Source organism: Harpia harpyja, chromosome 2, assembly GCF_026419915.1.
Source record: "Harpia harpyja isolate bHarHar1 chromosome 2, bHarHar1 primary haplotype, whole genome shotgun sequence".
In the NCBI taxonomy this organism is placed as follows: domain Eukaryota; kingdom Metazoa; phylum Chordata; class Aves; order Accipitriformes; family Accipitridae; genus Harpia; species Harpia harpyja.
This window is the reverse complement of record NC_068941.1, coordinates 81,315,173-81,339,734: the sequence shown is the minus strand read 5'-3', so window position 1 is coordinate 81,339,734 and position 24,562 is coordinate 81,315,173. Positions and strand designations below refer to the sequence as shown.

At 36.6% G+C, this 24,562-nt stretch overlaps 1 protein-coding gene across 5 annotated transcripts in view; it reads left to right on the top strand.

Annotated features, from left to right (window-relative positions):
• NSD2 (nuclear receptor binding SET domain protein 2) overlaps positions 1–24,562 on the top strand; it is a 104,966-nt gene that overhangs the window by 63,171 nt on the left and 17,233 nt on the right. For 3 of the 5 annotated variants that reach the window (XM_052780681.1, XM_052780680.1, XM_052780682.1), the window contains 5 exons: positions 4,805–4,949; positions 5,966–6,043; positions 7,524–7,642; positions 10,769–10,850; positions 11,865–11,989. In XM_052780681.1, the coding sequence (XP_052636641.1) occupies positions 4,805–4,949; positions 5,966–6,043; positions 7,524–7,642; positions 10,769–10,850; positions 11,865–11,989 (549 nt within the window). Of the gene's footprint in view, positions 1–4,804; positions 4,950–5,965; positions 6,213–7,523; positions 7,643–10,768; positions 10,851–11,864; positions 11,990–24,562 lie in introns of those variants that run through there. The other 2 variants (XM_052780683.1, XM_052780684.1) reach the window with 2 other exon arrangements.

Sequence of the window (24,562 nt, the reverse complement as noted above, 5' to 3'; positions counted from 1 at the left end):
TGTAGATGAGCAGTATAAACAAGATAGCGATAATGCCATTGTACTTTAAGCATAAGTTGTGTTACTGTCTTCCTACGTAATCTAATAGTCCTTTGTAATAGCCATAATTTTTTTTTAATGTATGTAAAATATAGTAGATATGCATACGTATGCTCAGGCAAATATGGCGAAGGGTATGCTGTTTATGGCAATCTACTTGTAGTTAGCTTGTACATTCTTTCTGAAGATGTGGCTCAATTCCTTAGGTGTGTTCCTTTGTCTTTGAACTCCTCAAAAACTCCATTTACCTACCTAGAATCTTTTGCTGAGCTTCAAAAGAGCCTAGTTACCAACCAAGCTTGTGAAAGTCACTGTCAGTGTGCAATCTGCTGGGACAGAAACTAGGTACTCTTGAGAGGATTACACTCCAAGACAAGGTAGAATAAATAAATACCTTAATATCAACATTTCTTAGGAAGACTGCTAGAAGTATAAAAGCAGTACTGCTGTTACAGCTCATTACTTTAAAATCGTGACCATCATTTTTCCTCCTTACAACCCTCTGCTCCATTTGCAGTACAATTCCATGCACTGAAAGAATCATAGAATCATTTAGGTTGGAAAAGACCTTTAAGATCATCAAGTCCAACCATCAACCCAACACCACCGTGCCCACTAAACTATGTCCTGAAGTGCTATGTCTGTGTGTTTTTTGAACACCTCCAGGGATGGTGAGTCCACCACTTCCCTGGGCAGCCTGTTCCAATGCCTGACAACCCTTTCAGTAAAGAAATTTTTTTCTAATATCCAGTCTGAACCTCCCCTGGCGCAACTTGAGGCCATCTCCTCTCATCCTATAGAAGCATGAGTCTTCATGTTTTCTTGTAGTTGTACTATTCCATAATACCTATAGAAGGACCAGAAAGCTAGTGGTGACTTTGTTACACTGTTTAGCCACTGAATGGTTGACTTCGTTATAGGATATTTGTGTTAGAAAACATTAATAGATATGAACTTTATAAAGAAAAATTGAAAAACAAATTCTGTTGTATGGAAGTTAATTAGTTGTGGTTCAACTTGGGACCTTTTTAGATCATTGCAACTTAAGCTAATAACAAGAAGGAAAATGAACACAGCATTACATATACCTTTGATTAAATTGAGAAAAGCATTGGCAGTTCAGTTTGCTGGCTCCAGAAAGGAAAGGGTTTTGTAGCCAGACTATTAAATACAGATTTTGACATATTCATTATGAAAAGCTGTATGGATAAATCATGTGTCTCATGTTAGAGAGACCTGAGTTCTATTACTAGGTCTTCTATAAGTAACCTTGTGTCTTGTATAGTGGCAAGGGGGAATTTCCTTGGCCTTTAACATAGGTAGCAAGAAGTCTTGTGCAATATTGAGGGACATGAAATTATTTCTCTGGAAGAAATGAGATTATTATGACTGGTGTTACGGACTCTTAGCCAAATGTATCTTACCACAGAAGAGACATGCTGAGTCTCTGATGTTATATTTCTATTTTCTATGCCAGTTATCAAGCTTCCTTTCATACTACGGTTATACTGTAATTCTCAAATTAATAGATGGAAAATATGAAGACTATTACAATATTTGACTCTGAGGAATTGCTTTGTCTTCGGAGTCATTTCGGGAAACTGAAAAACTTGCATAAACTTGAAAATCACACTGATGATAGCAGCTAATGTTGCACAGAGTTCTAAGTAGAAGGAAGTAAGTTTCAAAATATTGCATATATTTAGAGAGAGGACATCCTACCATTTCTGCCTAGGATACCTTTTAATAAGATCATGAAAACCCAAATCTACCTGGCTGTGTGATCCATTCTAATAGGTACAGAAGCACTTCTGTGTGTAGAACAGAACTAGGTTACAAAAACTGCAGATAACAGTCCCTCTAACTGATCAGGACAGTAGAACCTGTCTTTCCTTTCTCTTGATTTGAAGTTAACTGGCAAAGTGGGGAAATACCATTTCAGATATTCATGCTTCTTGCTCAGAACCTAAGTTACCTGAGTTTAGTTACCACTTCCAGCCTGTCATGTCACTTTTAAAATGGCAGTTTTATGCTTTTGGTGGAAGGTGGGAGATTGTATCCAAAAGAGTATTCGGAGTTTCCCCTTCTGTTAGGCTTATCTGGTTCAACTTGCATGGTTTGCTTTTGGTTTGTTGCTGTTACAGATATTCTGATGCTTTAGAAGGAGTGATAATGTTGGCTAAAAAACAGACGTGTTTTTGAGCTACTTGGTTTGGTGGCATCTGAGAGTTTAGTGTATGGCTACTTCAGTATTTGCATGTAGAAACTTAGAAGAAAGGAATACTATGGATCCAGAAGAGGATCTCTGGTCCCCAGACTTGGGAACGGATAGAAGTGAATGGAAAGGAATGACCGAAGACTTCTTCTCTGGGGCCTCTAATATAATCATGAGCTCTCCTAAAAGTAGAGCTGTTTCTGCTGTGTCTTGCTTGGAGTCCGGCTTTGTACAGTAGTAGGATTCATATCTTGGTTTGGTTTTATTAATGACTACTTTTTGTCTTACTTTTTCTGGGCATAGGAGCATGAGGAATAGTTAAAGTTTTAGAAATGAATCATGGCTGCTGGAAGACTGGGTGAACTGCTGGAAAATGTTTTTAATGATTTAAGAGGCATGCTTCCCTGAGGGAGGCGTTGAAAGCTTGGACCACTTTCATGGTTGTAGAGACACATTAAGTATTTTGTGCTGTTACCAAAGGAGTAAAGATGTATTTTGTACTATTGGCATTCTTACGCGCTTCCTCTGTGAAACATAACCATAGTAATCATTAGAAGGGAGTGTCTGACTTGAGGTAACGGTATCATTCAATGAGAGGCAGACAGCTATACTGCTAATACTAATGCATTGATTTGGGCCTTGAGTCTGTTTTGAGGTAAATTAAGAAATAATTTCACTAGTAGGGTTTACAGTTGAAGATTTCTGCATGCATAAGTTGTTGAACATCAAAACAAATAAGAGTGAAGGTAATACACTTTGCTTGGATGAGCTAGGACATGCCTGGTCTAATTACCATGTTTTCCACACCTATAGTGATATTTATTCCCACATCCAAGAAAAGATCTTCCATGCGTTCTGTAGCATAGTTAGACTTAGAGTTAAGTACCTGGGAGAAGTGCATGATTTTCATGTACATCGAGATACCCGATACATCATTTCCAGTATGTATGCCGGGATTGAGTATTACGGTATGAAGACTTTGGAGAAGACTGCTGGGCATTTTCCTTAGAGGCCTTCTTTGCAAGAATCCTTCAACCGTTAAGAACCATGACTATCTTTTCCTTGTCATTTCACAGCGCTCCTAGTTAGTTGAAAGTTGTTTTTATTTGGTTTTTGGTGGGACTGGAGGTGGTGTTAAACTATCTCATTTGTGTGAGCAAAGCTAGTTATTTGTTTGACTCTGTGCCCTAGTTTGGCACAATGAACTATATACACTTAGTGGCAATGGTCAAAATTGATGCTAATTTATTTTCCTAAAGAAGTGAGATAACTCTCAATAACTTTTTTGACATTGTGCGATTTTAATCAAGCTTTGAGTAGAGGCCTCCAAAGGTAGCTGTATTCTCCAAGCTTTATGCAGATGGGTTACGCCAGACAGAAGCAAGAGAACTCTTAGTACTCTACTAGGGGAAAAATTACAGCATGAATTTCCCTAGTAGACACTGAATAATCCTAATGGAAGGAAGGTAGTACAACTATTCTAACCCCTGGAGAAGCTTCAGTCACGCTTGAACCCTGTTTGACAACAAGAAATGCAATTTTAAGACACTAAGTCCTAAGAAATTAGGTTTAATCATTTCCACTTACCACAGAAAATTTGTATTTCTGTTCTGTTGAATGGTGTTACTGTTGGAACGCTTGGCTTTGTTGGCCTAGTTTTTATTTTGCTCCAGAATTTTGGGGTATTGGTTACATCACTCCAGTAAAAGGATTTTGGAGAATGCTGGGTAATGAGATGAGAGGGGTTGTTTTTAAAGCTACTGTTCCATTTCTGTAGACTGTACAATCTTAGAGCTTTTTGACTTCTATGATTAATTAAATATGGTTTTCCTTAACTAGAAGTATGGGAATACTGAAGGAGTTTGGGAGGATTTTTTCTTTTTTTTTTAATACTGGATTTTCTGTTTGTGTTGAATAAACTTCTAGAAACTCTCTTAAATTCCATGTTGATGGCTATTATGTGTCATGCTCATATTTATTAAGAAAAGATGCACAGCTTTTTGAGTTCCTAATAATTCATATACATAGTATAAAATGATTAATTAATACAGGAAGATGTTGCATCAGATGCTAGCTTGTGTAAATCTCTCTGCTAAGATAGGTGTAATGAGTTCTGTGTTTAATGAGTTCTCCTATGAATTGGTGGATGTCTTTGTAGGTGAGCATATATTCCAATATTGCTTGTCTGTCTTTTGTGGTATAGGTTTAAACTTCATGAAGAAATAATACAAACTCTTTTGAATGACCACAAGACAAGATTTACATTTACTCCATTTTTTTGAATGTTAAAAGGCAAATAGATAATTCCAAAATTATTCTTAATACTTCTGAATATGCTAATAGATTTTTTTTTTTGAGAGAGAGAGAGACAGAGAGAGAGAAGAGGTTATTCAAAGAAAAACTGGATACAGAAGGTTTTAATCTAGTTCTGTCTGCAGCAGAAATGTTAGATAACTTGTTTGTATCCAGTTTTCCAAAGCAATAGAAGTATGTACGCCATTCTTTTCAATGGTCACCTTTTTTAATACAACCCTATTTCTGCATGTATAGGTGGTTGCTGAACATCCAGATGCTTCAAGTGAGGAGATTGAAGAACTGCTTGAATCGCAGTGGAACATGCTTAGTGAAAAACAGAAAGCTCGCTATAACACAAAGTTTGCCATAGTGACCTCTCCCAAATCTGAAGAAGACTCTGGTAAACGTAAAACTGTGCTAGTGTACTCTAACTAAATTTGATATACATAGTGGTGTTAAACTAAGCACATATTTGAGACCTGTAGGGAAAACAGCTTTCACTGTTTTCCAGTTTTAATTCTTGGTGTTTGTGCCAATAGCAAAGGAATGCCAATGGTTACAATAAACGCAACCCATGAAGTCTACATTTCTTGCTCATTGTTCTGAAAAGTTGTTATATGTAAACCTTCTACTGTTTAGAGATTGCTGATTTCTCATTCTTCTTCTGCCCATAAGCAGCTGCCATTGCATCCACTGCCTGTTACGAGTGGATGGTGGGAAGGGAAGACAAAGTGTTACTACTAGTAAAATTTTAGGGTTTTTTTTATAGAATAGTTAGGAAATGGTTTAAAAAGTTTAATCAGTGCTACACCTTTTCTTTATATATACCTAAAGTATATTACCTCATATCATCATCAACTCAGGAAGTATCCCAAACTTTATTCTGAAACTTTCATCTGTTTGGCATTTTATTGTGCTACTCAAAGTTTTTAGAACATTGTACAAGATTGCAAATACTTTTTTTTTTTCTCCTTTTATGTTTTTGTTGCTGTTGTCTAGCGTTTGGTTTTGATAAACAGTCTCAATTATTTTGCCAAATATTTGAGGGGGTTTGGAGTCACCTATTTGAGAAAGGAGGAGGAAGATAGTTTGGCATTTGCATGAACTTTATCAAATTTAACGAGCTATCATTTTTCAAATTTAAATAGCTTTACAGCACTGTAAAAAGACTTATTATGAAAGTACTAGAAGCCAACAGGTGCTGCTTTGGGCAATGACAAGAATGAGAGGGAGTGTTTGAAAGTTTGTGAGACTTGGAAAAACTTGTATAAAAATGGCAGTCAGTTTTGTTAACTATCTGTGTGTGTGTGAAATAACATCATTTTGTGGAAAATTGAAAAGTTTTTAACTTTAAATTTTAAGTGTCAAATATTTGGATATCAGTTTAAAAAAAAAACACATTCTGTATCTCTCAAGGTTCATCATTGAAGAATATTGGAGAGGCCAAACGTAAAGTGTTTCAAGACTCACCTAAAAGGAGATCAAGATCCAGAAGTAATTGAAATTTGTGTTGTGTGCAAATAGTTCATCATTATAAGTAGCTATTGAGTGTATTTTTTTATGTAATCGCCCACGTATCATAATCTCTTTATTTTATCTCAGATGTTGTCTTCCTTGACGTTAGAATTTTAATGGATCCCAAATTAAATATCTAAACACTGTAGTGCTGAATTTTGTTCACCTTCCTCAGTGTCATATTGCAAGAAATGTAATTGAAATTGTACCTGTACCAGGTGTTTCTAGTACATATATTGTGTACATTTATAGTTATCTACAGATGAAAACATGTCAGTTCAATCGTTCCCCTACCCAAATCCTCTTATCTTAAACTTGGAAGAATATTGTGGGATTTCTTTTGCTGGCTTTTTTTAAGTAGCAGGTTCTCCTGGAGCCATTTCAGTCTGCTTTGTGGATTCAGAGTCTGATAATAGAATATGTCCTAGATTGTTTAGATAAGAACATTAATTTGAAAATTATCCATGTTTTCAAGTTACTATTTTTTTAATATTTACAGCTATTTGTTTCCACTGGAATAGAATGCTTGTAGCTGTAGGGCAATTTCAGTTAACATGTTTGTGCCCCTGGAGCTTGCAATCTTCATACTAATAACACTCTGTAGCTTCATAAACTAGAGAGTACTGGAGAGTGTAATAATGTTGTTATTTCATCCTGATGAAACAGACCACTTCCTAAACCTTCATCTATCTTTTGAGGTAGAGCGAGTGCAAACAATAGCTGAACCTGTGAAAGGGGTGTGTAGGTTAGTCACTGACCTTTTTGTAACTTAGCAGCTGCTTGAACTTTACAGTAAATGATCATCTAAATACATGAATAAGTCTGTTGGTTTAAAATGACCAATGTGATTCTGTTCTTGGGATTTTGGTTCACAAAGGAAGGGGATCTTATGGTCTCCTGTAAAATGTAAGTAAGCTTGTTCGAGAGAGTCTGGAACTGCCATACCAGAAAGAGAGAATTAATCTGTACGGTTGGTGATATCTTGTCTTTTCCAGAGGCTCCTTAATAGATGTCACCAGTATCTTCATCTGTATCATTTGGAAAACTTAAAGGAGACTTAAGGAGGAGACTGAAAAATTCATTTCAGTGATAAGACACTGTTACAAAATGTCAGGAGAGTTTAAAGCTGTATAGATCAATCATGTGCAGTCTGACCATATGAAACAAATGTTGAGCAGTAATACTCAGATCTTAAACTAGTGCTTATGCAGGTAGTCTCATCTTTCTAAAATAACTTGAGTATGAAGCAGTTGATTTGGATATGTTCTAGAGTTGATCTTCAGCACCAGAAACCAGACCTTAAGCATTAAGAGGTCGTCAAACTGTGTTAATGTTTAACCATGTTTTAAAAATAATGACTGAAAGAAAAGTAACTTAAATAACTAGATCAGTTCAAAATAATTTGAAAGTGGGTTTTAGATTATTTTTCATGTAAGTTTCCCCCATCCCCCATCCCAAGGTAACTTACATGGAAATAAAAGAAACCAAAAAAAGAGGACAAAGGAACCTACAGAAGATTTTGAAGTTCAGGAAGCACCTAGGAAAAGACTCAGGATGGATAAACAGAATAATCGGAAGGTAATTATGTCGTTGGTTTGTTTGGGTTGATTTATAGCAGCACCAATCACATTGCTGTAGTTAAGTTTGTCAGCATTTCCATTTTCAGGATTAAAAAAGTAATGTCTGTATATCAAACCAAACTGTTGTAAATATTCAGAGATACATGTGACCTTATTGCTGTGGGGTTTTTTTTCCTTTGGTTTTGAGGATGGAGGTATGACAAGTTGCACTTGCTACTTAAATTGTGGTGAAAATGTACACTGAGAAAATCTGTTTCCCAAAGGAATGTGCAGAGGCATGACCTTTCCATGTTGTTACACTTTGTAGTTCTTTTTCTTTCCTCCTGAATTGGAGTTCATAGATGTATACAATAATGTAAAAAAATACCTTTAGTCAATACTTAACTTAGACAAAAGTGTGGGGAGAGAGGAAAGCAAGTAAAGCAAAACAGAAAAAACTACTTTTCAAGAACTGGAAGCGTATAGGACGTTTTAGAGTGGCATGCTGACCCATTTCTTAAGTTAAGAAACTGCAGTAAATATTACAGTATATTTATTGCACAAATCACAGACTCCTTTTCAGTTTAGCTTGCTTGTGAGAATGAGGATTTTCCTTACGTAGGTCACTAAAACTACGTATATGGTTACAGCCCAAATCTTGCAGATTCTTAAGCATAGGTTTACTTAGTCATGCACATAGACCAGTGAACTTCTTGGGTTTTACTTGTGTGGAAAGTTTAGCTCACAAGTGTTTCCAGATATGTTATTATAGTATCATACTGTAGTGTGAGTATCACAGACCTCATCTCAGGAATTTAGTGGTACGGCAGTTAAATGGGACAACCTAATATAAGGAAAGGTAGTGGATTTATTTTTTAAATGAATTATGGAGGTCACATTTGTAGATGTCAGTTTGGTAGGCTGGTTATTCTAGTATGTCTTGATACTGTGGATATTCAGACAACTTGTTTAGGGTTCAATATAAAAAATAAATAGAATTTCAGATAGCCAGGCTTAACAAGCTTATTAGCAAAGGGCAAAGATAGTTCTTAGAGAAATATTGTTACCTTTGTGGAAAGAAGGGCCAAAACTGGTTTTTGCACTTCTTGCTCTAACGGGTTAGTTGTTGAATATTCGTCTTATATTATAGGAGAAGTTTTTAGACCCTTTAAAAAGTTGTGTAATAGATTTGAATTCACTATAATACACTAGATCCATGGAATAATTAAGTTTACTTAATGTAATTAATTCCTGCTATGAAGTCCTTGTTTTGACTGTCCCTAAAGTTGCTTCTTTACTGTCTCACCAGCATTTATACACTACAACTAGCCTACATTATCACAAGTAGAATGAAAGGTGGTTGCAGTATAGTTCATGCAGAGGAGGTTCTGGTATCTTTGACACTGATGCAGATGTGAATACTAACAGGAAAATAAATAAATGAGATGAATGATTCCCATAAGGTACATACCACTAATAACGCTGACTTAGTAATTAATGTGCATTTAAAAAGTGGTGTCCTCTGATCCGTTTATCAGAACTAGTTACAAGGAATCTGGTGTGTGTAAATATTAGGTAATTGAAACTCTAAACGCATATAGCAATGTTTGTCCTTCTCTTCACAGAAGGGTCAGATATTGTAGAATGGTTGCTTTGTGGTTTCTTTTATGAATTACCTCTTAGTCTTTTTCCTGCCTTCACCAGCCCAGGGTACTTCTAGCTGTATGTGCTGCTGCTTAGCAAAGCATTTAATGAACGACAGTGAAAATGTCTATGTAATGATTAAAAAAACCAAACACTAACCATATACCTTCCTTCTGCTATTCCCAGTTTACCTGCAGGCTTTTGTTACGATCATTTTGGATAGGAGGAGCTTTAATGACTTTCTTTCATGACATTTTATTTCTTGCATGAGTGTTGTGCATTTTCCTCTCCTTTTTGTCCTTAATTCTTATTTACGAAATCTGAATGTTTTTGCACAAAGTAACTTTAGTCACAAGTACCCATATGGAAGTTTTTCAAACTAATTCATTCATCAGTGCTTTCATGATATATATAACATGCACATTAACAAAATGGGCGTTCTGTAAAGCATGCTTTAAATTTAAGAGTGAACTATACTGTATATTTTCTTTCATTTTTACACAGAAGTGTAACAGTAATCTTACAAAACTGGTATTGGGAGCCTCCAGTGGCATTAGTGGTAGGGCATCTTAGTTTACTTAGAAGTCAGTAAAAGCACAGTGTAGCACATCTGTAGTGCAGTAGCCATTCATATTTATTTTTACAAAGGAAACCAGTTCTCTGGCCTTTGAGGTGTTCACCTGCACATCTTTTGTAAAACCAAATGAAGAATATGAAAAAGTATGTAAAATCTTCTGTTCAGTAGAATTGTTCTTATTGATCAGGTGAGCATTTGTCAGGGTTAAGCATTCTTGGCTGCAATTTTAGTGACTTATTACTTGAATGAATTTGTAACATACAAAAAGAAAAAAAAGTAGTGGCATGTGTAAGGAACAGTGTCTAATTTTGAGAAAGCTTTGACGAAAACTTCCCCAGTTTTCGGCCTAAACTTTTAATGAGAAATTCTCAATCCAGAGCAGATTTATGTGGTGTTTGTGCTCCCTTGAAAATAGTGTTTTTATTTTGGAAATGCTGAAACAATCTTAACCATAGTAATTTAAAAAATGGCACTGCTATAAGTTGTGGAGTTGAAAGCAAGCCTTTCTGAGACTTAAAATTCTGCACAGGGTTTATTCTCAAATTTATATACTAATTCTGCAGTTTACCTTTAATAATTAAAGGTTTTAATTTGACCAGTTTAGACAAAGAATAGTAAGGATAATTTACATGTTTTCTGTTCATTTAGAGCTCCCCTTTTTGATATGCTGAGTTTGGGATGGATAAGTGGGATGCTGGAATACTGTGTTCTTTAATTTTTCTCATTTGTTTATGGGTTCGTACCCTGTGCTGTAAATGAGTTTTAAAAATCACTTAAATGGGGCTAGCTTAACTACATTACCATTCAGATATTTGTAAAGACACTTTCTTTTTAATAACATAAATCCAGAAGTAATTGCCAGTTTTATCCAACCACTCATAAATTAGGAGTTTTTTTATTTTTTCATATTTTTTTTTGTGACAGAGGGAGACAAGCAATGACAAAACAGCAAAAACAAACTCTTCTAAGGTCACAGAAACCTCCTCTTCACAAAAGAACCAGTCAGGTAATGTGGTCAGAATAAGTTTTAATGTAACTTTTTCAATTAAATAATTTTAAAATAAACAGGTTGTCTGAGGCAGCCAGCTAAATTTTGCTGACGCAATAACCAGTTACAGCCACTATGCCACAGATGGGGGGGGGAGCATGCCCTCTTCCTTCACTACCACCATTTTGCAACATTATACTTGACTGAAATTGTGTATTGCTGATTTAGAGCAGCAGTTCACAAGTTCACCATTTGATGGCACCAAATTAAAGCTATTGCCCTGTGATCTTGGCGAGCAGTGATACAAATCCTACTGCTCCAATTTGTCATTGTGCATTAGCCCAATAAAACAAGTGCAGTGACCATCAATGTAATCAGTTACTGTGTGATTTTAGTCCTTTTAAATGATGCTTGATGGGAGGCAGTGTGGACCGCGGGAGGGAATTCTAAATAACCATGGACCAAAATCCAAAAGTCAGACTTGTTAATGATGCTCAAGTTTAAGGTAACTTCTGTTACAGCATGTCTCTTTAGGTATTATAATGATATGCCAAAGACAAGTAAGCTTCAGCAAGTTCTGCGCAATGCAGAAGTGGTGACATAACATAGATAATGTCTGGTACCTGGCTCCTGTATATAACCTTTCTCTTAACAAAGTGTTAGTGGTACTCAGATTGTGATGAGATCACTTAGGCCTTCTAATGTTTATCTGAGGAGATAACTGTTACCTCTGCTTTAAAGAGGTCATAAGTGACAAGATACTTTGATTTTAATAGAAATGAGCCAAAAACCATTGGGAAAACATTTCTTAGCTGTTTGTAGTACATATTGGATTTAATAGAAACCTCTTTATTTTTATCCAGAACACATGGTTTCAGAAACTTACTTCGTGTTCTCTCAGCCCTACGTAGGTGCCCAGAAGACCTACCTAAATCATTCCTTCCTTTATTTGAAGGAATATTTTAAATGGCTTCAGGGAGATAACGTTTTAAAGTTCCAAACTTCACTTTGTAAACCAAAATTATTTTACAGCAACGAAAAGTCTGTCTGATGCATGTAAACCTCTGAAGAAGCGAAATCGGGCTTCAGCAGCAGAATCTTCAACTCTTGCTTTTAGCAAGAGTTCATCTCCTTCAGCTTCCTTAACTGAGAATGAGGTAAAAAAAAAGTGGTGTTTGCACACAGCCATTTAATTACAGAAATTTTCAGGTGTGAATCTTGTTTAAAAACAAAAATCAAAGGCGAATTCTCTAACGTTGGTGCTCTAGACAAGTTACAGTTTTGGCCTCTGTGAAACCTGTTAATGTGTGCATTGCAAATTCATTTATTGTAATACGAACGTCTGATTTGGGGACGTCGAGATATTATTGTGGTTTTTAATGTATTTACCAACAAAGTTTTAGAATTGTAACCTTCTATTAGAGACAAAGTAAAATGCCAGTGTGTTCTGTATTTTCTTCTACAGACTTTATGTAAGTGTACTACATTAGTTACATTATGTAACTCAATATTGTCATGTTGCCATAGCTTTTATATTGAAGCAAGTTTCCTAATCCTCTGTTTGATCTAGAACTGGACAGTTTTCTGAGCAGAGCCCCTTTAAGCTCAATTAGTTTTCAGGCTGTTTAAGTGCTATTTCTCTGTGATGCAAATAGCTTCATCCCCAGTAGAATTAAACAGGCAGTGAAGGGTGTATCTTTTTGATACTTACTAATCATAGTCTTAGCTCTGCATATTTGGAACTGTAATTCTTCTCAACTGACATACAATAAATGAAATGTATGTACCACAATTGTATTCATACAATCCATTAAACCATTCCCCAAGTCATCTATACTATTAAAACCAATCAGCCAAAGAGTGGCAGCATGAGGGTGAAGTATGCATGCTGTTTTGCAGGTGGATTCGGAAATGTAGTTGATAGGATTTAGTAAAATATCCATAGACAAACAGCTTCAAGCAGTTTGTATTACAAAAGCTGTAGAGAAAATACTTGCCTGCTAAGAAGGGAGTAGGGCTTCCAGCTATCCTAGAGACTCTTTCATCTCCCCTAACAAACGCATGAGGTGCTTAGACACTATAATGAATGCAGTTAAAATACATATCTAGACAATGTTCAGTAAATGGTTTACCTTTGGTTGGGGGAAAAAAGATTGCATGTTAATGACTGTATATCTTACTGTAACTGGAAAAATATTTTAACAAAAACCCCCAACAAATTCTGCCTCCTGTACCCCAATAAAACAAGCAAAGGAAGTCCCACAGGAAATAATGTCCATAGCAGCAGTCAAGTAATGTAATACTTGTTCTCATTTTGTTCTCTCAATTGAGAGTCTCCCATCTATTGGCTTACCAGCTTCTGTTGTTTTGGCTTCACTGCTGGGACTTGCTGTGTAATGGTTGTTTGTGTTTGGGACCATCTATTCAGCCAGACTAGTTTAAGGAACATACTGTCTTTTGGGCTCTAAATATGCATCTCTAAATATTGTAATCTCAGGAGAAAGATTCTTCTATTTCTAGATACTGTGTTTATAAAATGAAATCTCCATAAATCTTCTTGACAAAAGGCTCATTTTTGTAGGATTTTGGGTTGTGACTTAATGGTTCACATGTAAAAAAGCGTATGTTATATAGGCTGAGGTGGAAGTTTCCAAACTTAATTTAATTAAAACTTTATTTTACTCAGCTACTGCTAAACAGCAGATGTGAGAAAAATTAACATCATACACTGCTCACAGAACACAGATACACAAACTAGAAAGTGAATTAATTGTTTTCAAGGGTTTAAAAGGTGTTAAAATATCAAATCAATCCCAATCAACATAACAGAAAATACACCCTGTCAAATAACAGAGATTTTGCAGGGCTGGGTGCAGGGGTGGAGTAGATTAGTGGGCTAGATCCTTAGATGGTTTAAAGCTACACTGACCTGAACTTGTACCAACTAAGGATTGGACTCAGTTTGTTTCCTATGATATTAGATATATTTTGCCTTTAAATAAAACAAAAATGTCAGGCCTGTGTTTCTGAACTTACTATTGATCTATTCTACAAAACAAGGAAAGATATAAATTTTGGATTGTGTGGGTGGCTTTAAAAACTTTTTTCCCTTTTGTATTATTATTTAGCACTTGTCTAAATGGCTAAATATGTGTGTGCCCAGGGAACGTTCGTCCAAAGAGAAACCTTCTCCAGAGTGTTAAGGGAAAGAGTTAAAAAAATAAACACGGTCATGCAATGATGAAAGCCTTGCACAGCTAATTGAATAGGATGTAATTCTTCTCAACATTAAATACATTTACTTGATTAACTTTTATATTTCTGTGTTCACTATAATACTTCTAAATGTTGGCTTAGATGCTGTCTTAACAAAGATAGAAAAAGTTCTCTATATTTCACAAGCACATACACCTCCACAAGCAATACTAAGTGGATTCTGGCCTTTTTTTTTTCTCTCCTTTCTTTCCATGCCCTGCCCCCTCCACCCCGATTTGTGGACAGCTGGTTCCAGAATGGAACCTGGATATGACTGTTATTTCTTAAGGACTGTTGCTAGCTGCACACCTCTTAAATGTCAGTCCATTGCAACTAAGTTCTAGGAAAGATGTGTTCAGTAGGAGGGGTGTGCTCAGTTTCTTGTTTGAAAGATGCATCTTACTTGACATTTTTAAAAAAGATTTTGGATGCTTTTTGTTGTTATTGGGGGTATTTTTTTAATGGGGTTTACTTGAAAGATAAAATTAGTCGAGGCCAAATTTTCAATTGATAAGTTACTTTGGGTATGTAATTTACAGGGGACAGAGACAGGGGTGGGGGTATGGACTTCTGCCTTAAGAACAAACAAGTGTTTGTAGACCTGGCATATCAGAGACTAAAAGGTAGGCTTTCACTCCCTTCAAAAAATTGGGCTTTGAAGTTGTTTTAAGATGGATAGACAGAAGCAGCAAGTTGTTTATACGTGAATAAATAAATTCTATACCTGCATTTAATCTTGAAACAAAATACTTAATTTTACTTCTAGGCACTTGACATCAGTAGTCATATTCTCCAGTACTTCATGTGAAATATGATTTTGTTTAAAATCAAATTCTTAATGAGCAACTGGTAGGGCCAGATGTGAGAAAGATACTCAACACTTTGGAGTCTGGAAAAGCTCGGAGCAGTTTTTTTACTGCCTATGTAAGACTTGGTGTAACCATCCAAAAGCTCATAATGTTTGTGAGAAGAGATACAAGTGGTCTATTCTTGTTTCTTTTTTTACCTTGGCCCTCCACCCCCCAATAATGTAGTAGGTGCCAGTAGAGTGTAACCAGTATTTCTTTAATAAATAAAAAAGGCTTTACATTACCATTACTGCTGGATTATTGGCACACTTTGCGTGTTTGCATGAAACATATCTGCTTTAGCTTTTCTATCAATTTTTGTGGGTTTTGGCTGGCTTCATTAAATTGGATGGATTTGTTGACAGCAGATAAGTGTCATAGTATCCTGCAGAGCCTAGATACTACTTCTGAACTTTGTGAAAGAAACTGTAATTTTTTTTCTAAGAGAGGACAAAATAAAGAACATGTAATACTCTAAATTCTTAGCTAGCCTGTCATTCATCATATCCTCATGAAGTATGAGCTGACCAGCAGATGGCAGTTTAAAGAAGCCTGTGAAAGATTTTGAAGGTGTTGCTTTTATCGTAAGTTCCTTGTATCTTCCTTAGAGGGAATTCTTTCTGTAACATCCAGTGTCAAAACAAGCTCAGTTGCTGGTTATAGCTACAACTTCTTGTGTTTCCAAGGCCTAATAATGCAAGTTATAATAATGCAAGCCTTAAGTTTTGCTCTCTTTCTGCATATTAAACAGTATATTTTTTTCTCATTACCAATTTGAGGCAGATTTGTTTTATCTGCATTTTTTAATGGGTATTAGCATGTATACACAGTGGAGAAAACACATACAATTCTTAAAAGGTAAGGTATTTGATTGAGAAGGCAGTCATGAGACACATACAACTTGCAACTAAAAAAGTACATCAGCTCCACTTATCGACCCTGGAGTCTAGTTGTCCTACAGTATACAACCAAAATATTCTAGACACGCTTACTGAAGGTAAAAATAACTGTCTTTGAGATCCTAGGAACAGAAAGGAAGAAAGGAATTAACGTTATTTTAAACAAACTACTGCCCTAAAGAAAAAACAGTTGAAGCTAACCTTGCAGGTTGTTAAACAAAATCAGTGTGCTTCTAGTGTTTTATTCTAGCTTCCTTCGAAGATAATTTTCTCTTCAAAACAATACTCACAGATAATATAATACATAGTGCCACTTTAAATCCTCTGACTTAGCAGACAGTTGTTTCCTGTGTTTGTTTCTGTATGCCTATAGATTTTTTTTCTTTTTTTTTTTTTTTTTTCCTGTTTTAAAGCACCAGTAAGCAGTCAGGGGTACATTTTTGTGGATCACTGCAAGTAACTGGACTTGTTTCTTGTTAAATCTCTGCTAAAGCCTCTAACAATTGAAATGACCTGCATTGCCCACCAGATCATACAGTTTTGTTACAATGCTTCTACTTTCACATGGAAGAAAGTTCTAGGCTTGACTCTTGTTCTTTGGCAGCACGTTCTGTGTAGAAAATTAAGTTTCTTATGTAATGATTCTCATCTTGTGTATTACTTAGGCTTCAGAGTGCAGAGAATCTGTTTACTGAATGTTTACATGATGTAGGTTTTTATTCCAGATCCCCTACCAAACTATCATGAGTATCTGTAGGCAATTTTATAATGTTTTAAAATGTTCTCAGACTTTTAATTAACTTTCCAGGCAAATTCAGAAATGCGTAATAACCTTATCTGAAACGTCTAACTCCTGCTAATAATAAAAATGAAACTTGTCCCAGGCCGTCTTTTTTGCTATTATAGTACTGTGTACACTTGTGGCACCGCATACTTAAAGAATTTATCTAGTCTAGCAGTGTGGGCCAAAATATCATTCTTCATTCAGTTCAGGAATTCTTATACTGAAATAAAGGAAATGTTAACTGTAACTCAATTGGCTCTGTCAGTTTTTCTGTCTCCGTGTGGGTGCACGATAGATTGTCTTTTGAATACAGTCTGATCTGTTGTTTGTATGTTGCTTATTGACTTACTCTTACATAAGTTGTGCTTAGATGAAAAAAAAAAAAAACCAGCCCTCTAGCCGCTGAGATTTTGTTAATAAGAAAAAAAAAAATGCAGTTGGGGTTTGTCTGTGGAAAGACTAAAGAGTTTGCTTATCAGAACGTGCATACTCCAAGGTTTCTAGAGAAAGCTCTTAGCCAGACCAGACCACTTCCTCCTGGATGACTGTGGTGTAGCAATCACTGACTCTGAAGTCATGTCAGGAAGTCTGAGCTTGTAGCAGTGTCCTTAGTTTTAAGCAAAGTGGAACTCAACAGCCGACAGCATTCAGAAGTCATGGAAACATGCTTCTGAAATGCTTCTAAAAAGGTGCAATGTATCTGTTAAAGATAGCAGGTGACCTGAGAGAGGATGCCACTTTATCCAGTGAGTGTCTTAAGACTGAAAAGGTGGTAGGTCACTCTTTGTGGGCCCTTTCTTTTATGGATCCCACTGATCCTGCTGTGGAGGTGACTTGCCTACCAAACAAACAATCAGAAGGAAATAATTTTCTGCCATGCTTTGTTTTCATTGTATTTACCGCTAGCTTTAAAATAAGTATACTTAGTGGATTTTGTTTCAATTTGATGTTCTACAGCTGGGATTATAAAACAAGAGATGCTTGAGTAAAACAAGGGAAAGAGGGAGGGTTAATTTTTTTGTCTCTGGAAACATTTGCCCTTTAGTTGTTTTTATAACTGTTTAAGCACAATGTGACAGAACACCACCATTGTCTTGAATATGTCTAAGACCAAAGCTTGTATTCTTAATGCTTAAGAAGTGCTGTTAAGCAAGCATATATAAGACATGGTTTTATAAGACTGAATGAGTTAATAAAGTGAGTTTTCTGAGGAAGAATTTTTTTTTTTTAATGAAAATAGCACTTTGGTAGCCAGAAAAGTCTGAAAAGGTGTGTGACTGGTGGAGTAGTAACTGTTGGAGCCCATTCCAGTGTGAGCACCATAGATGCATAAATATTAGCAACTTTTTCACTCAAAATTTCCAAACTTATTTTGAACCTTCAAACACTGGGCAGGGAAAGCTTGTCTGAATTGGATCTAGGAGAGGAGAAGTCCTAGTGAAGCTGATAAGCACAGAAGCGTGAATGTTGTTCACTGCAGTTGCTAACACACAGTGAATAGTATTTGAAACTTGCTTCTGCTCCATGAGGCGTGAGTTTTTGCCTAAACAAATACTGATGTTCTAGTCCTTTAGGACATCCTTTAGCCAGGAGGTACTTACAGGGAAGGAAGATGACACCACCACCCCACCCCCAGGATAACATTGAGCCAGCAAAGATCCTTTTATAGATCATCTTTTAAAAGTGTAGACTTAATCCTAAGCCTAAAACAAAAAGCATGCTTAATGGCCAGGTCAACAGCTGATCGAGTGCCAGTCTTGACAAGGAGAACAGTTGCATTTTATGTTCTTACTGTGGTAACTTCTTAAATTCTTGGGCTGCAGATTGGATAAGTACAGCCATTTATTTTTGGACCTAGAGTTTCTGAACCTCTTTTTCCTTGGAATTATAGTGTAATGGTTTTGCTGGCACTGGTATTTACTATTTGATTTCAGAGCTGTCTGAAAGGAAGTAGAAAATTTTAAATGGAAAAAAAAATTCTTTCCTTAAGTGGGTGAGTGGATGGAGCAAATGTCCACATAAGTATTTCACTTCATCCTCACCTGCTTCTTCGAAACACAGCATCATTTGAATTTTTAAATTCCAGGTTATCCTTTCTTGTATTGTGTATCAGTATGATTGGATGCCAACTGAGAATATGTCAGTACCTATCTTTTTTTTTTTTTTTTTTTTTAATACGTGAAATTTCAACCATCCATATGTGGAACTAACAATACCATTTGCAAAGTTCACCCACGTGGTTCTAGAAATACGCAAGCTGAGGGTACATACCAGCTTGCATCGAATTTTTTTTTTTTTTTTTTTTTTAAAGCCAGAGGGAATGAAGAATTGGCTCGCATTTCTGCTGAGGTGTGTGGCTGAGACTGGAATCAGGTACCTGGTTGCAAAAAATGCTTAAAAAGTTGCAGACTTGAACTCAACATTTAGATGTACTGAATGGTGTGAGAAATGTTTCCCTATGTTAGTGCTTATCCTTTCACCTTTGAATGCTTGAACTGGTGGTGCAGTGAACTATGCAGTTAACTGAAACACAGTGTTACAGCTGAGGAAAATCTTGCAGTAAGAAAAACATCTGAGAAGAGCTTTTGCACACGATGCTTCTGTCAAATCATCTTCCTGCCCCCCCCCCCCTTAATCTTTTGAGAGCTTCAATCAAAAGACAAAATTAAGAATATATATAAACTCACAAAATGCACATAGCTGACTCAATTTAATTCCTTTTAATACTCTAGTGTCTTAAGTCTTATTTTAAATGTATGGAGTTGCACACATTTCCTCCTCTTTTCTTAGACTGCCTAGCAGCCTCCATCAAAAACAAATTCTTATTTACTCAACATAATCATGAGAAGGAAGCTCCATTATTCCACAAACGGTCCTTGCATCTGTATGCACATTGTATATCCCTTTTGCACAAAACAGGTGGAAGTAGTTTAGGAAGCAGTAAAAAAAAAAAGTAAATCTCATCCTTATATTTAGCAAATAAACAATTATCCAGTATTCAGTGGTAGTTGCTGGTGTAATCTGGCTTTATATGTCAAATATTGCAGTATGCAAAGCATCTTCATTCAGTTAAGAATTAATGCTTAAGATTGCTTTTATAAGCATTCTTACATAGTCTTTCTAAAAATAGGTCAATGTTTGAAAGAATCCGTTAAACGCTCTTTTTTGTTACTGTGAACAGGAAATTTAGCATATAGTTCAAAAGAAAATTAAAAATACTTTGGGGATATGAAGTCTTGATATGCTGATTCCTGTACCATTGTGGGTCTGAGTAACTATTGCCAAAAAAAAGTTGTAGTAGTAGAAGATGTATGATCAAAATACGTTGAGAAGAGTAGACCCAATTCTTAAACTAATGACACATTGCCATGATTTGTATCTGTTCACAGGTAAAAATATAATACTGAACGCAAAGAATTTACAGAGATGCCAAAATTTTGTCCCAGTTTGACTCACTGTTTTTCCAATAACAAAGCTACAGAGAACTTGGAAAAATGCAGTCACATGTCCTTACATGTTCCCTTCAAGTTGTACATGTGCGAGTAGTGAATAATAACTGATACCTGTGGGAAGGGAAAGATTGCCTTGGGAATCTGACCATAAATTTGTCGCTTCTGCAAGCAACTGTATTCTAAACCTCATTAATCCCTGAAGTAAATTCTGGCCCAGCCCAAATGAAGAGCAAAGCTCCTCGTGCTTTGGTTTTTAGGCCATTTTTTTTCCCTTTCACTTGTGTACGCAGATGTGCCGTTTCCAGTAAAAAGAGCTGGATTTGATTTCTGAAATACCACCCGGTTGCTCAGTGCTCAGGCAGTGCGTTGTGAAAGCCTCTACAGGCAAGTACTCGCAAAATAATGTTGACGTTCAATAATTGCAGGAAATGGGAAGGAAAGCCTGACTGATGTGCAAAATGTAAAGTTTGATGGTGCTTGCAGTGATAGTAACTTCAGCAGAAGAAGGGTATCTTCCGTGCATCGGTAATTGCTAATGAAAAGTGGAAGTGATTATAGAGTTCGGGTGCCATTTCATTGCAGAAACTTGTCACTTGCTATAAATCTGAACCCTTGCTTTTTTTCCCCTAAATTTGCACTCTTAAAAATAGTACTTTGCCTTTATGAGAAATAAAAAATTACTCAAAATGTAAAACAGAATAAAATAGCAAATGGGCAGTCGCTACAAATTGCAAATTAACAGGTTTTGCCACTAATCTAAATGTTGATTACTTTGAACCTTGGCCTGAATATCAGAAGAGTTAATTACATGCAATTTACTTTGCTATGGAGATTATATTACAAAAGGACAAGACAAGCTCTGGCACGATCACAAGGGAAAGATTTATGCCTGTAACTTAAGAATTAAGGAAAAAAAGCCCCCAAGAACCTGTGCTGATTTTTATTGAATGCTGTGATTTGGGCACTTGTATGTGAAGTATTAGACCTTCCGTTATGGAAAGTTGTGTTAAACCACAGAAGTGTTATGTTTAATTTTAGAGGTGGCTGTGTTTCACGTCAGCATGAACTGATTTCTAGCAATCGTCTTGTAAATCATCTTTAGTTAGTGACTGTTAAAAGGTATTTTTATTGCAAAACTCAACTGTCCCCTTGGTGAATCGGAACCTCTTTGTGCCGCTACAGCTTGCTTGGGGTACAAATAGAGTTTTCCCAACCATCTCGTGCTGTACCTGTCATTAGGTTCTAAGTCCTCTCTGAGAAACGTTAGATGAAGGTTTTCTCCGCCTCTTCTACACAGGCCTGAAGGGACAGACACTCGTTTTGCTTCCCTGGTATTTCCATCAGCCGTTCTGGGATAACTTCAGGAGCTGAGGTGTTGAATTCTGGCCCTCTTCACAGAGGGGAGCTTTCCCAAAAGATGGCTATGTAGAACAGGGGTTATTTGCAAAGGGAGATGGCTGGTAGAGAGTGTTTTGCCTTCTGCAAGATAAAAATAAAGAGAAGATTAGGGTCAAGCTCTGAATTATCCTGAAGAAAGGCTTCCCTCTCTTAAAAGAGGTAAACTGCTAGCCTCCCCCTTTATTAGCCCCCTAAAATTAGCCAGTGTGAAATCTCAGATGGTGGTGGCGTGGATGCGAGCAGTGCGTGAGTTACACAGGACACGGCTGGTGGATGGGATGGCTGAACCTTTGGTGGTGGTAGCAGGGATCAGGAGATGCGGTCTGCAGCAGCAGCCTGCATCGGGCAGTAGAAGCATATCGCTGAGCTTCTTACAAACGTATTGATTCTCAGGAGTTGCAACAGCCGTCAGCGGGTATCCAGGCTTGTCTGTCTAGTGCAAAACTGGTGGTTAATAGAGCATTTGATTTGTGAAGTGTGCGAGGCTTCTGACAGCCGTAAAGGAGAGATCTTGAAAGATACTCTCAGTCTGGTAGCCATACGGTTGATGAACTAAAGGTATTTCGTTCATGCTATGTGTGTTGGTATTCATGCTTGAAATCTGGCATTAATCTATAGGTGGGTGTGAATTGCCAAGTTTTATCTTGAATGGGCTGATAGAATTTGGGTTTTGTGGTTGCATTTGTGATGTAGAGTTTGATTCTTGCCAGCGCTGCTCCTTTTTGGCTCAGTAACCGTTTAATTTGAATGAAGGGCTGGTGCATTAATTCTGAGGCAGTAAAATCTCAGTTCTGTAGGAAAATGGCTGTCAACCTATGGTTCACAAATGGCTGGGATTTTGTGACCTATATCTAGGGGGTTTCTGAAAAATTGTCATCTGCCAGTAGGGTTACCTTTCCATATAGAGGCCTGCATCCTTCCTTTGAACATTTTACGAGTTTATAAACCCAAGAAAAGCTAGGAAACCATTGCTTTGAAACAAACCTTATTCTCTTGTGACTGAATGTATTTGTCACTGGATACATTCTGTTTCTCTGCTCTGCCTTCAAAAGTAGTGAGCTGGGGGAAGAGTATTGCTTTCCTCAAGGGCAAGACTGTATAGTTTTGCTGCTGGAAAGACTATCTTAGCTCTTAAGGCGTGCCACACAAATGGTTTTTCTCAGGATTTTAGGTGTACTTTTGGTGTGGGGAAAAGATGGGGGACAACCATAGTGTCAAGTTAACATAAGACTGCTTAAGTAGAAAAGAAATAATAATCTAAGACCTTCCTGTTTATTTTTTCTTTTTTTCTTTTCTAAACATGACTAATTTTGGCTAGTTGAAACAGGAACATAATGAGGTATAAAAAATGTTAGAGCAGCACGCTGCTTATACTAATTAATGTTTCTGTGGGAATAGTTTAAACAGAAATAAGCATGTGTGTAAGTCTACTTAAACCATAAGGGAAAATGTTTTTTGTGTGTTTGCCAAACTCCCACACTACCTTTCTTTATCTGCCCCTTCCCAGCAAGAACTGGCTGCTCCTGGCCATGCACTCAAGTTGCATTTGCAGTTTACTATTTCACAGCTCCTTCCAGGGGACAGAGATTTCCTGGTACCTGAGCAAAGCAATGATTTTACATGCAGTTTCTTTTAATCACTTCTAAAACAGTTGGGCCGAACCTCCAAATCACTCCAGTTGTAGAAATATTCATATGTGAAGTGTAGGTACAAATCACTTTGATAGTATGCATTTGCACAGAGGAAATGCATTTACACCCTTGCAAATAATCTGGAAAAAAACCCCAACCAGCCAACAGCTGTCAATCTGATCCAATTTACAAAATATTTTTAGACATGGTCAAGGAAAGCAAATGTTAAATGGAGGAATGCAAGTTAGCTGGCAGCAACAATGAGAAGTAATCACTCAAAACCAGTGTTTATAAAGGGATTTTATAAAGACTAATGCTAGGCCTGGTTCGGCTTTACATTTTTCTTTCTGATTTCAAAATAAATCAATTCTAATAACTGTGCACATTACATGGAGATTGGCTGATAGGGAGGTTGCACGTAGCAGTCTCCATTACTTGGTAAGCTGGGCCATTTTTAATGAAATATGTTTTACTGTAGATAAATATGAGATCGTATGTCTGAAAACAGAAAGCAAATTCTTCATATAAAGTGGGGTGTCTGCACCCTGACAAACAGCTATTGGCAAAATGATCTCTTGAGTACTGCGGCAATTTACAGTGACTTTCCGTGCTGTATTGAAAAGACTTAGGGAGATCCTTACACGGCGGAACAGAAGCGGTGAAGAAGAGTACCACATTGGTTTGCTTTGGATATTGTAATTGTGAGACTTGTAAAGGGCTATTGCCTCCAGTTCTCATGGCTGATTTTTAAACAACCTTTTTAAAGTACAGATAAGGTTTAGAGAAAACCCACCAAAATTCTCCTGATGCTGGAAAAAGTTCCTTGGGGAGAAAATTAGAGGACACTCTTGCTTACCAGAAAGGATTGTAACGGGCTTAATTGCAGCATGCTTCCACAGGAGGAAAATGTCTGATTCCAGAGGACTTTTAATATAGCTGAAATACCTGGAGAATGCAACATCAACTGCGAGTTGCATTTAGACAACTCAAAGGGACATAAGGCAGTATTTTTGATGGTATGTGTGAATAACCATTAGAACAAGCTCAAAGAGAAGTGAGGGGTTTCTTTTGCAATTCCAAATTGTGATGCTTTCCTGGAGAATGTACTTAATGAAACACAACTCACTGAGTACCATCTGGGGGCAACAATATGAAATTCTTCATCTTCTGGTGTAACGTGAGATAAGATAAATGACTCCATTGTGTATTCCCTCCCTAAATTCTATTGAACTGAAAACTGCCCTGTATTTTCCTTTAAATATGTTACTTGGGTTGGGTTTTTTAAAGTAAATTATGAATCTTTTAAAAAATCCTCCGTCTTCCATACATCTAGATCTGTTATATAAGATTTATCCATAACAGGGCTATCTTCTGTAGTATTTTGAATTCATTGTTGGCTATAACATTCCTTAAACATATTCAGAAAGCCACATTTTTCTTTCTTCCTCTCTTCTATATACTGT